We start from the raw sequence: 14,632 nt of genomic DNA on the forward strand, positions 1-14,632 counted from the left end.
ACCTGATGTAGTGCTACTTTGGGTGTCTGCCCTTTCCTCTCTTCCATCCTTCCTCTTCTGTCTTTCTTTCCTTCATTCTTTCCTCCTCCTCCTGCCTATGATGATTTTACACTCCCTCTCTGTCTTTCTTTCCTTCATTCTTTCCTCTTCCTTTTGTCTATGGGTAACTCTACACTGAGTGACAAGCCAAATGGTTTCCTGTACACCAGGAAACCATTTACTATGCTGAGTGGTAACCATATAACCAAATTATGGCACCTGGTGATTTAGTGGGTAATTAAGGTGCTCCAATCGGATGGAGCCTGTGTAGGTTTATATCCAAGGGGTGGTTGGAGTTTAATGCTCATGTAATGCCACTCAGGGATGAGTGAGGCTGGTCACTCTCATCTTAAATGTCAGGACCAACTTGCCTAGCCCCAGGTTCCTACACTCCTAATGGGGCAACACAGGATTGGATGATGATGGTGATGATGATGGATTATTATTTTTTTCTATGGTATTAAAACTGATAATACATTTATTTTATTACGTTAAGAGCATGCTGAATGAATAAGAATGATGTAACCTAAAAATATATGCCACATTACTCATGACATGTGCACACTTTCAAAAATTTTGAAAAACATTAAAAATTTTACTTTCATTAAAAACACACACACACACACACACACACACACACACACACACACACACACACACACAAGAATAAATACTGTACTATATAAAACACAAAAGGGACACATGGTGGATTGGCTACACGTGCCGTGTCCTGGGCAACATATGTACAAAATTTAACATTTGTAACTTTGTGCATATGACAGAAATAAAAAAATTAAGCTGGGGTCTTTCAAGATCCCATATGGCATTCTGGGTAACGTTTTTTCACCTGGTGTATGAAAGGTTAATAAAGCAAATAGAAAGCAGTGTGCAGAATAAATTCTGAGTTATGAGAAAAAACAAGCAAGCTGGTATGCTTCTAATCTAGTCTTACATATTACAGGAATTTAAGATCAACCTGCTTGAAGGCTGCATAGGTTGCCATATCTCTGAGGAAGGTAGTCTCCTGTGACTTTGTAATAAGGTGGAAGTAGAAGGTGTGCTGGCCCCTTGCACGCCCACTTGAGTGTACATAAGAGCGGTAGTCAGCTGGCGGGTCAAATCTGTAAGGAAACAGTTGAGGTCAATAAAATAAAAAATTTTATCCCCTTTAGTGTTGCTAGGTAATAAAATGGCTGACTGTCACCAACACTGAAAAGCTGTGCCATATACAGTCAAGTCACCTAAGGTGCGGATCATTGGTTCTGGACCAAGCCTGTGCCAAACAAAATCATGCCATACAAATAACAAAACCTACCGTACCGGTATGGGAAAAATGGAATTTGGTTCTGGACGTTCGTCCAAAGTCCCCCTTTTCACCCCACTTTTCTCCATTTTTCCCCACTTTATTCACGCACACAATAAAGAAATCAGTCAATGCATGTATTACACGTAAAAATAGGCACAAAAAAGGGGACGGTGATCAGCCTTGTGTCTACTTGGGCAATACCACGCGCTGCAGATCGGGCAAAAAAAAGCTCAGCCAAGTAGACACAGATCAGCTGACCAACCAAAACATTAAAGATGGCGGAGGCTGCCTGGTCAAGCACTGATTGATGAAGTTTATTTGATAAAGTTTGTACGCTTGTGTCAACAAAACTCACGTGTAACACATTAATGATCATTCTTATATACGTGATTATGATGATGGGAGGTATTATACTTCGTCTTAGCTCTGAGATAGGTGCTCCATCACTAACCCGTTCATGGCAGTTTTACGAATAAACCTATAAACTAGTCACATTACCCAAAGAATCTTTAATGTTTCATTAACACAATGAATTTGGTGGTTTAACCTCCTCATAAGAGAAAAAAGTCCACAGTTGCAGCCTTTGTAGTATGGAGCTGAAGTGGTCACCATCTTCTTTGTTTACAAACGGGGGAGTGTGCCGCCAGGGGAATTTGCCAGCGCGTTTCAAACCTTGCCGTGCCCACGCCATAGGTATAGTTTATCTACGTGGTTCATTTTGGGGGGGTCTTGCACATGGCCGTGCCATAGAATCACGCGCCATAGGCGACTTGACTGTACCGGTATGGCTAAAAACTTGGTAACTAACCAATCACAATTCTTCAGTAAGGTGCTATTATAAGTTACAGGTATACTGAATCAAAGTTGAGGCACAGTAACTCACAACTGCGTCTCAATGCTCATCAAAGACTTTGCAAAGTACAGCCATACCTCATTATATGATGTGGTTGCATCAAGTGAAAACCCACTGCATAACGATATATCATACACTGAGGCAGACAGAACTGAGGTTCAATGGGAACAGGTAGTGGGCCAAGGACCACACTATAAATACAACCCAAAATGCATTCTGCTGACCTAAGAACAAGGTTGCACTGAGGGACATCGATGCCTTCTTCTAACACTCGTGTTGACACCAGCACATTGCACTCGTGGTGTCTAAATCTGGAAACAAATCAGAGGTTAGTGTCCTACAACCTATTTGCTCAATACAATATTTCCCACATTTATCACTTATAAGTCAAGGAGTCTGGAATCCAACAAGTTATCTACATTGCACTCGTGGTGTCTAAATCTAGAAACAAATCAGAGGTTAGTGCCCTACAACCTATTTGCTCAATATATTATTTCCCACATTTATCACTTATGAGTCAAGGAGTCTGGAATCCAACAAGTTATCTACACTACCACCACTATGCCCCTAATCTAATTTCCCACTGTTACAACTGCAGTAAGATGAAAAGGAATAATTATACTAATAATAATAATAATACTAATAATAATAATAATAATAATAATATTATTATTATTATTAACAATAACAGTAGGCTATAAGAAGCTTTCATTACAGTGCTTGGTAAAGTGAGATATTAATCCATTCACTATGGATGAAAACAATAAAATTATTAATTTATGTATTCATATATATATATATATATATATATATATATATATATTTTTATCATATCCAGTTCAACCTGGGGCAACAATGAACAACCATTTGGTCATTTTCATTACCTATTTCTTCTGGAAATTTTTATCATTAATTTTCACTGGCATTTCTCATCTAACACTCTGCTTTCCAATTCCAAATTGCCCTACAACAAACCTACATAGTTTTTTCTTATTTTCTTTTACTTTAGTGTCTCCCACTAAAAATACGTAGAGTTTCAGTCTTTTCACTGCCTCATCAACTACAAAAACTTTTTAATTTATTTACTTTCAGATTACGATATATCTAATTCTTTCATCTCTTGTTCAGTTTAATGATTAGCCCTGTTACTATCTTCCTTATACAGTGCTACAAATTATTCAATACTATTAGCCAAATAAGGTACCGGTATTCGTTGATTAAAAAAAAATCTTGTTCCTTCTTATATTACTTCCCTTTCTAGCCCAGTATGTGACCATCAGACACTTCTATGGATGTCTAACAAGGCCTTCAGACCTCCTTACAATTTATGATACCACGTCCCAATTTTTCAAGAAAATAACCCTAACTTGATGCACTTGCCAGAGTTACAACACTGCCAATTCCAAGGTTCAGTTTCCAAATGCAGAAATAAAAAAAAGTACAGACATGGTCAAGGACAAGATTACAGTTCATATTCTCAATGGGGCAGGAACTTGTTTAACATCTACAGGAATACCCCACTATCCAGCACATCAATAACCAAACATTCGCTACACCAAACACAGAAATTGGGGAACATTCCCACAACTGGAATGGCCATCGATTTGCTGGTCCGAACTCATGCCCGGACTACTAAGAGGAAGTGGAGACACTTGGGGCCTGGCGACAGCTACGCTCGCCCATCTCATTCCTGTTTTTATCCTCTCTTTCTACCCCTGGAGAGGGAGGGGGAGGGAGGGAGGGAATGGAGAGAGAGAGAGAGAGAGAGAGAGAGAGAGAGAGAGGGGGGGGGAGGTATTATGCCTTATCTCCTTCATCTGCTTATTGATAGGGTAGCCAATTATGTCATTTTCGTATTTATTCTCTCCCTCTCTCTCCACATTGGGCGTTTCCACCTGCATTTTTACTTCACATATTTTCGTCTGCATCATCACCTTCATCTTCACCTTCCTTTCCATTTTTGCCTTTCCTTTCACATTCACTTTGACATTCATTCACTTTCATATTCACTTCCATGCTCACTTTCATTCACATTCACCTTTACACTCACTTTCACTATTACTTTCATTTTCAATTTCACCTTCACTTGCATCATTAATTTCTCACTTTCACATTTACCTTTACTACTACGTTCACTCGCCTTCTCTTTCACCTTCCTTCTTTTACTTTTACATTCCCCTTCACTTTCACCTCTACGTTTGAAAAGTGTGCATCCGATTGTGGATGTGATGGTGCGCGTGGCTTTCCCTGTCCTCCCGCCATCCCCTCGCTTTTCCCCGTCCCCCTCCCATCCCCCATCACGCTCAGCGCTGCCAGATGTGTCTCCCTTCCCATTCCCCAGCCCTCCCTCACTCTTGCTTCCAGGCATGTCTCCCTCCCCATCCCCCCATCCTACCCCACCCCCACTTAGTGCACTGCCTGCCTGGGCCGTGCTCATCCACTCTTGCTGTGTCTGTTGTCCTGAATGTATCTCTGTATAGACTTATGCCATCAATAAATTGCCACAATGTGTTTGTTTGTGATGATTGATGTCCCATTTTTTAGCAACAGTAGTGTTTCTGAGGATAATAACATTCTCTATGGTGTTTCTGTGTCAGTCAGGACTGAGTAAGGTACAGTATATGAGAGTTTGGGTTTGGGCCTGGAACTTATCTCTGGCTTTTCTTCGGTATGGAAAAATTGCTTCGATATCCAGGCACTCACTGTCCAAACACTCCCACCAGCACAAAACACCTTCAGATATCAAGGTAGGCCTGTACTCCTAAGTGATTTAGTCTAATACACTTAAATTTTCCTTTGTATATTACCGATGTCCTTTAGTTATCAACACAGTTTTCGGAAATAAAATAAATGATAATACGGTCTGGACATATTGAGAGTACAAACCAGGGGTGTCAGGGGAGGGGGTGTAGAAGTATAAAGGTACCAGGATGTCTACAAAGAGGTATACCAAGGAATTCACGGGTAACGTGGTGTGGGTCAAATTAAGATTTAAGAGGTATGAGTAGAGAGGTGCCATAGAACACAGCAAGTTGGAGAGTGCTATCCTGTGAACCTGTCTGATCTATGCTACTGAACAATGAAAACAAATGTCTATTTTATCTACTGATACACACTTTTACCCCATGATGGGTAGTCACACAAATCACCTCCATGTCATCCTGTCTTCTGCCATTTGGTTGCACTCCCTCCAACTCACACCCCTTTTTCAATTATCTTTCCATTATCCCTCCATCTCACACATAACCAAAAATGATGATCTACATACCACGTGCAGCAATAAACTGGTAAGGAAGAGGTGTCAGAAAGCCCTTAAGCTGATGACAAAGTGGCCCTAAAAGAATATTATATCAATTATTCTATGAGAGCCACACTGACCTGCGAAGCACCTCCTCCTGCTTCTTGTGCTCTGCCTCAGCAGCCCTGGGATCATCTTTGACACTCTCCCGTGCCTCCACTGTGTACTGGGGGAATATCCATGCAAAGTCTCCTCCTATGTCACTCAGTTCCTGTTGACCGACATCGCTCACATAACCCAAAGGCTCAATCCTTCCTGATCTTACCAACCATACTTATACTATACAAGTAGTCCTCATGTTAAGTTAGGGACGAGATCTAAAATACCATAACTTTCTACATATGACTGGTAATGGATAGTGGGGGGAACCTTGCAAATCAGCTTCACAACTAACAATGGAACTGTAATAAGCAGTTTTTGAGTCTTATAAAAAAGCATCGCTAAAAAATCTACAGATAGTGAATGCCAGTATAACACTGACAGTCAATGAAAATTCAGATTACACAGAACAAAAAGGGTAAGATATATAGCATGAGGGAGTCAGCCTTCATCTGCATGACCATGACAAGAGGATAAAATTAATCAAACAGGTGGATGGATGGCACATACTCTACATGAAATAATTGTTACAGCACATCAGTTGTGTCATTATCTCCATTCTGGCCATTACTCCCACACCTAAAAATAGGGTCTGATGGGACATATATATATATATATATATATATATATATATATATATATATATATATATATATATATAAAGCAAACAAATTAAAAATTACTTCTAATCAAACAACATTAAAACGATATGGTATAAAAAGAAACAAAAATTGGGGCCAATGCTTCACGAGAACACAATGAAGCCTAGGGTGAGGAAGGCTTGAGTGGTCACGTGACTGAGGGCTCCAATGACAGTGCTAATAGTTATACTGCTAACATATACAAGAGAATGGTACACTGGAAGTACCTGTGCAAAGCTTATTTACTGTGTCCATCATATCTGTTAAATAAGCACTGGAAAAGTTGTGCACGATGGGGCAAGACATTTGCGTCTTTGTCATACTTGGTAACTACAAAAGAGAAAATTATGCATGAAAGACAATGACTACAATTTTTCTTTTTCCACTGAGGGAAACTACACTGTTTTCACTCAGTGCTAATAAAGGTGGATAAAGGATACAGTACCAGTACCCATTACTGTAGGTAACACATGTGGTGTCTGAGAGGGACATGTTCACCTGGTGGCATCATTATAATGGGTGAGTTGAGAGCCTGGTTACACAAGTATCCCACAACTATTTCCCTGTCCCCTGAGAGGAAAATTAGTGGTCTGCTGGAAAAAAGGAACTTTAAAACTAGCAGTCCATTGGGCTTATGTGCCAGGTAAGTCTAGATCCACAACAAAAGGAGGTTTTCCTATACTCAAATGAAGCAATACCAGTAAATGACTTCCACCTACCCATCCATCCCTCATCCAATCCTCCACTGCCCCATCAGAAACGTAGGACCTGGGAAACAGCTAACAGTACTGATTCAATAAACTTACATTAACAATTCTTAAGATACCATAGTCACCAGGTACATCTTGAATTAATGAATGATTAAAGTATACCAGCATAGTTACAGAAAAAGTGGCAATTATGTCATGACAGTGAAGGATGAAGTAACTCAAGGAGGAGCAGCTGGCCATGATGTGAAACAGGGGATCAAGGATGGAGGCTGCAAAAGAAAATGAGGGCGTGGCAGTGGTCATACTAACATACAAATGAGAAATTGGTATGATATAAACATGAACGTCTGGAGAAAGTGCGGTCAAAATGGGACTGTTAACCCCTAAAGTCCGCAAATCTCTAGGCCCGACTGTCACCCCAGCTGTGAAAAGGCATCGATTTTTCAATTTTCACCAAGGTAAAATTTTCTCTAACTGATTTGAAGAGCTTGAATTTACACACCTGAAAATGTCAATCTCAGACTCATAAGCCAAATGTCTGCCACACAATCGACCATCAAATATTATAATAGTTACCCATCAAGTCTGACCGAAAATAGGAAAATTTTGGTATATACCTATTGTTTGAAACATAACCTTACAAAAATCACCCAAATCAATATGAAACATGTGCCCAGGGATGAAACACGTTGTATGAGTGTGCATAAAACAAGGAGAAAAAAAATCACCTTTGCATGCAAGATAAAAATATGTTGATTCACCGCATATGTAATTACTGTAACTCAATAAGCCAAATATTTATACATATACTGAAATGTATAAACATAGAAAAAGCATTATGATAATACAAATAAATGAAATAACTGAACAAAAAATAAATTTCTTGTCATGTTAAAATATTAGGTCCTCCATGTAAATAATACAATAACATATACCTATGTCATTCAAAAAAAAAAAACTGTACTCATGTGTGTAAATGGTTGAACGGCAGAAATCCATCTATCTATCTATCTATTGCCAGACGCCTTAATCCCATACAGGGTGGCCACAAACAAATCGCCTCCATGCCACCCTCTCCCCCGCCATTTCACTGCCCTGCTCCCAACTCACATTCCCCTCTCTCATATACCTCTCCACTCCATCTCATCCTTGGCCTCCCCCTCCCTCTCCCCCCCTCCACGTCACTAACGTACACTCTCCTCGTCAGTCTCTCACTCTCCATCCTCTCCACATGGCCAAACCACCTCAATGTGTTTCTCCTAACGCTTCCTAGCACACCCACATCCACACCACAATGCTCCTTTACATCCTCATTTGTCAGTCTGTCACTCCATGTGACTCCACAGGCTCCTCTCAAATAACTCATTTTCACTGCTTTCACTCTTGACTTGTGTCCCTCCAACAACGTCCAAGCTTCACTTCCATACGTCAGAGTTGGTATGACAATGCTGTCATGTAGTACCTTTTTCACTTCCATGCTTACTTCCCTGTTTCTAATCACTGCTTTCAAGGAACAAGCAACCTTTCTTCCTTGTTGCACATTTTCAAGCACTTGAAAAAACCGTAACTTGCAGATACCCTACAATCACAAAAGTTTCCCATTGAAAATGATGGAAAATGGGTAAATTATACAAAGAAACTGATATTCTTTGGCTAATAACCTTACATAAATAACTAATAAGATATAATATAAATTCCACTGTATAAAATAGGTCAAGGGTAAAAGCTTGTATGTCAATGACACAATGGCGTTGTGTTTGGCTTGCTTGATTTGGGTGGTAGGTGACAGTCAGATGAGGAACCAATGGGGCAGAAGGAGGTGGAGTGGTGGTGGGGGGCCTCAAGGGTGAGGGAATATGCCTGCTACACCCCCCCCCCACAATGGCATAGAGGGGGTATGAGGGAGATCTGGGTGGGAGAAGGCAGTGAGAGGAGGATCCAATGGGGCAGATGGAGGTGGAGATGGCCAAGGAGAGGGGGCCCCTCCCACCACATCTAGGGTAACCAATCATGCCAGACACCACCAGATATTGTTGTTCCCCACTTGCTAGCTTCCATTTATATCATCAAAGAGGCATGGCAACCTCTCCTCAGTTTTTTATGGTTTCTACTAAATCGATGTGGATCGGACTGAACGTACCTCGTCTAAAACGCGATCGATGATGAACGGACTTTAGGAGTCAACAGAAGTGTGAGCTTTGCATAAAGTGGACAGCATACAGAGCACATTGCTACATGGAAGCCACAGAGCAGGAAGGGGTCAACAGGTGCTTAGATGGTACTGGTTATACGGAATGAATAGATGTACGGCAGATAAGGTTGTTGTTGTCGTTCAACCCCAGTCTCTCTGGTTGAGCAGATCTCAACTGCAGGCAAGCAACTGTCCCTGCAGGGTTGTCCTGTAAAGTGAACTGGTGTTCCCTTGCGGCTGACAGTGCTTCATCACAGTGAGACACAGGGAACTGTGTGGAGGTTTGGTTCCTGGATGGATGCTGCATTTGTCTCTCCATCCAGTTAACAGGGATTCCATTGCTGGCTTCAATTCACCCCGTAAACTGGTTATTTGGATACCATCCAGCACTGTATTGTTTTCTTGGGTTACAGGAAACCATTAGGATTGTCACTTAGTGGAAAGAAGAATAACAAGTGACAGGAAAGAAAGGGAGAAGTATGAAGAGATGAAAGCACACACAGACAGAATGAGAAAGAGGAAGGAAGTAGTAGGCAGCACACATCAAGTGAGGGGATGATGGAAACAGGTATATGATAAAGAACCTGACAGTGGGAGGAGGAGTGGCAGACCATGATGATGGATGGACATGATAAATGAAATGTGGAAAATGAGTTAAGAAGATGATGAAGCTAAAAAAAGTGACAAGGGACAGAAAAGACAGGATAAAGCAGCTACAGTACATATGGAGAAGTAAACAACAAGGGACTGCAATGTCTTTTTAACCTCACTCAGACAGATGACAAAATGACTACCTGATGGGTTTATGTGTGGTGCATCTGTTAAGAAAAGATACAAAAAGTATGTTCAGATGTTAATGCATGTGAGGTGAAGGCAGGACTATAAAGTATGAATAATGAATGACTGGATTATTTCACTGTCAGGCTACTGACAGTTCTCCCATTTTTCTTTTTTCTCTTTCTCTATTTCTGGATCCTACTTTACCCCATTTTTTTAGTTGGCAACAAGAGTTTGGAAAATGATGATGGTGACAAATTCTACATGTTAAGTGTGCTTGATATCAAATTTACAGTACATGGTTTCTTTACCTTCCTGATCCCACAAACAGTAATGCTGTCAGGTAACTAATGTCTATGATTCACGTAAACCACATCATACAAACCTTGAGAAGCCTGTAAATAATCTTTGCCATGTTGCGATGATGGACAAATATGAGGCCACACACAGAGTCTGGATCATCAGGGTTGTGAACTTTAACTTTCTCTTTTACTTCGTCGCGTCGTTTACGTCCCTTCCCACCTGAGGGCAGCAACTGGGCCAGATGGTTTGCCATGGCTACAGCCTCAGATGATACACCAAACCCCGAAGAACTCTCTTCTGTCTCTTTGCTGGAGATGAGACCAGTACCCTCAGATGTGGTACCAGTTCTGAGGCTAGAGGTTACAACTGGCTGGTTTGAGGAGAGAGCAATATCTTCTCCAGAACAGCTAGTAGTGTCAATCGCAGTCAATCTTTTTTTGTCTTCTGCTTCATTGTCACTCGTTGCAGCATGGACATGAGTTACACTAATAGCATCTGCCTCACATGGCAGCTCTAAATTAGAGGTAGGTGACGGAGCATTAGTTTCAGCTGTGGAATCTTCTTTAGGGTGAGATTCCATGCTAAGCTGATTTTGTACTGAATCACAGCATTCAGAATCTAAACACACAATACATTTTTGACCATCATCACTCTCACTTCCCGATCCATCCTGATTGGCATATCCATTCTGCCTCTTTATATCTTTCTCCTCTGAGATTCTAGGGGATGGGCAACTGTGTAAGTTGGAATTTACAAACCCATTGCATATTGCTGAATTCTTTATATTCTGTACCTTGGCAAAATCATTCAGTTCAGTTTTGGCACTCAGAGTTCCATTGTGTACATCACAGCTCGAAGGGTTTTCAGATTCACAGCCACCTTTGCAAGATGAATTCCTAATATTAAGCCTACATATATTTTCTATGACTGACTGACTGTCATTCTTCTTGTTTACAACTTCAATATTGCAGTAGTTGTGTGTTATATCAGGATGATTTTGTACTGTACTGTCCACTCTACTCTTACATAAATGATTCTCCATTACTGTCTTTTCTTTCACTCCAGCATTACTAGATTTGATACCAGTGGAGCAATCCCAGCTAAGTCCTTTGGTTGTACTACCATCTAATAGTTTGGAAATAACTATTTTGCTTGGATCTACCCTATCAGGAAAGCAATCTAGTGTGCTTGAATGTGATTTAGACACAGCCTCCATTGTACATCTTGAAGAAATATCACTTGGGTTTTTGTTAACAGCATCACATTCAGTTGCACACTCAGGCTGATTGCATATCCCCTCACTGCTTTCCCCCTCAGATATATCAGAGTTACAGGTAGAGAAATCACTCATATCTGAAGTACACATGCTATCTCTCACAACACAATCACTCAACTGAGCACCTCTAGTACATGACTTAGGAACTGTCTCTTTTGGTACATCATTTGCTAGTCTACTGCCGTCTATCACATTACTTTCATGAACACAATCATTAGGGGCGTCATCACAAAGACATGCACCACCACTTGAAGAAGCCTCAACAGCCAATTCACTCATACTCTGTGAACGTTTATCTGCAGGTACAACGAGATTGTGTTTTGGTTGTGGAGCTGTAATAAGATCATCACAAGGATTTAAGATTCCACCACCTGTTTCAACATTTTCTTTCTCCGAGTTCTCAATAGCACCAATTTTCTCTTCTGATGTTGTTAAGACTTTCAGAGCCTCAGATCCGTCAGCTTTGCCACCTTCCCCCCGGTTGGCCTCAGAGGTCTCCCCTTTATCCCTTCTTTTCCGTGGGTCAACAAAATTAAGTGGTCTTACTTGGCGGAGGATCTCAACTAAGCGCAACACTTTGGGGGTTGAGAATTTTAAAATTTGATCTAATTCTGAGTATTTATCAAATGCTTGCTCCACCACAGCCCTGAAAAGAAAAGCATATTCATGGCCTAAGTAGTATCTTACTTAAATTTATATTATTCAAATCTAAGCGCAAAGTAAGTAGTATCTTGGCCTAAAATATTCATTTCTCCATCTTGAATACAAAACTGTAACAACAGATTAACAATCAATATGATGCCTGTCACAAAGAAGTGTAACAGAAAAGGTGCAGAACTGTAGTAATCCCACAGTTCACCATTGAGCCAGGGGAAATATGATGCCAGAAGACAAAAATTTTCACAAATTTAACCTCTCACGTCAAGAGATGCATTCTTCACTTTATACTTGCTATTTACAGATGATTTAGTGTCTTTTTTTTTTTTTTTTTTTTTTAAATACAGATATTGCCTTCTTTTATTCCTTCATTGTAGGAGAACCCACAGCAAAATAATAGTGATAATAAATTAATTCATTAACAGACTGCAGTCTACAAGATATAGTGGATAAACTATAACAATTCTACTGTGTGAAGAACCAGGAGCACCAACCTGATTCGAGCCATGACTGTGAAGATCATACAAAGCAAGAGGTAGTGGCGGTCATATGCAGTCTTCTTTTTTAACTTCTCCACCTCAACTAAAGCATAAAGAGCAGCTCTGTCAGCACACCACAGCCCTGAAAGGTGGAAATATTCACTGAGTCTGTACTTCATAACTTGCATTAAAGGTTTACTGTATATTTTCAAAACACTGTTTCCCTATCATAAACATACTTGGTTCCTCTGCTGTACTCTTCATGCAGCTCATTTGCTCAGTAGCCTCCTTCTGTTGAATTTTTATCATCATCATCATCATCATCATCATTTGGACCTCCTTTCCCACCCTAGGGCAGGATGAGGAGTAGCAACGTCCAGACAGCCAAAGTTTGCCCAATTCAATGGGCCATGCTTCTATACACTCATCATTCAAGCCCTCAAAATCCTGGCTCCATCAGATAGGCCAAAAAATTTTACCACATTCTGTCGTTTCACATACACCTTGGTCCCAATTAACGTGCCTATATGGTGGATGCACGAGCGCGCACTATTTGATATCGCGCTAATTGATACACATAACTTATGGGGAAAAATTCATTTGATGGATGAGTGACTCTAAATGCAGAGGTTAAACTTTTTAATACTGATAATTACCCTAGTACTTAATAACACTAAAATTCATACCAGAACACAGATTAATAATAATAACAGCATAATAATAAAAAGGCACTGATAATGTATAAATATGGCAAGTTACCTTAGCTCTAGTGGAATTATGTACATTGGACGGGGATGGGGTTCCGAGGCTTGTGAGAGGTTACTGAAGCCCAGCACCATCACCCGACACCACTTCCTCCTCCTCATCACCATCATCCTCAAGATGGGCAGGGTCATACCCAGAATTCCTCAGTTCATCAGCCTCCTTAACAAATCCTTTGAAGTTTAATTCATTGATAACTGACATAGCATCGTCCTCCTGGCATGAAAGGCCTGGCTGAGGTTCCTGAAGTTGTGTGGGGTTGGTAATGAATCTTGTGATAAGCATCTGCCTCCTTTCATTCATTTTCTAGATGTGAATGTCTTTGTAGTAGCGGAACAGCTCATTCATTCCCTGCAGAATTTCAGTCTTTCTGACACTGGATATCTCATTTTTGAGCAATCATTTAAGGTATCTACAGCAGCCAAGATTCGACTGATCTGCATCATGGTGAGTTCTGGTGTTTCTGGTGTTGCTGGCATCGGTGTAACCTCCTCTTGTCTAGCCTCCTGTAATGTGTCCTCGACAGATGCTGCAGTAATCACATCTTCTGTTGTGGTGGCTTCACCAGCATTGTTAATTTCAGCAGCCTCTTCAGGTGTTACTTCCCCAGACCCAGGAATTTGCTGTGCACCTTGGGCAACTGAATCACCCAGCCTCTGGACTCCCTCACTCACATCCTCACAGCTTTGGTTCCTTCTTCCTTAAAAAGAAAAAAAAGGAGGGGGGGGGGATGTCTCCACGCATGGTGCACTACTGCCAAATTTATACCTTCCCATGCTTTAATCAAATTATCAATGGCATCCTTCACTGTGAACCACCTCTAAAACAGGTGGACGGTCCCCAGTTGGGGGTTGGTAATGTTGGCCTGTAGGTCAGGCTCACATCCTTCACACTGACTACCAGGCTGATGGTCGTCAATGTCAACATCCTCATTCTCTGCCTCAGCCTCAGCGACAATCTGCTGGAGCTCCTCCCCACTTTCTGTGCTTTCTCTAAGCAAGCAGTACACTCTCAGTTGGCAAAATGACTTTGCATTGGCAATAAGGTCTTGGTCCAGTGGCTGAAGAAGACATGTTGTGTTGTGGGGTAGGAACACAATCTTGACGTTAGGGTGGAGATCAGCCAGGTAAGGGGATGAGCAGGGCAGTTGTTCATTTGAAGTGAAATGTTGAATGGCACTCCAAACTTCTTGCAATTCCACCTTGCATCATGCACAAAACAATCAAGCAACCATGACTTGG

General features: G+C 40.9%; 1 protein-coding gene across 1 annotated transcript in view; it reads right to left on the reverse strand.

Annotated features, from left to right (window-relative positions):
• Window positions 1-14,632, reverse strand: part of Dcr-1 (Endoribonuclease Dcr-1) — a 62,483-nt gene that overhangs the window by 33,887 nt on the left and 13,964 nt on the right. Inside the window, exons 6-10 of the mRNA XM_080273346.1 lie at window positions 12,645-12,771; window positions 10,300-12,139; window positions 5,577-5,707; window positions 2,423-2,509; window positions 1,016-1,160 (exon numbers count right to left, since the gene is read on the reverse strand). Coding sequence (XP_080129472.1) covers window positions 1,016-1,160; window positions 2,423-2,509; window positions 5,577-5,707; window positions 10,300-12,139; window positions 12,645-12,771 — 2,330 coding nt within the window. The remainder of the gene's footprint in view (window positions 1-1,015; window positions 1,161-2,422; window positions 2,510-5,576; window positions 5,708-10,299; window positions 12,140-12,644; window positions 12,772-14,632) is intronic.

This window comes from Coenobita brevimanus, chromosome 54, assembly GCF_032717465.1.
Source record: "Coenobita brevimanus isolate Jiangsu-jjx chromosome 54, ASM3271746v2, whole genome shotgun sequence".
Classification (NCBI taxonomy): domain Eukaryota; kingdom Metazoa; phylum Arthropoda; class Malacostraca; order Decapoda; family Coenobitidae; genus Coenobita; species Coenobita brevimanus.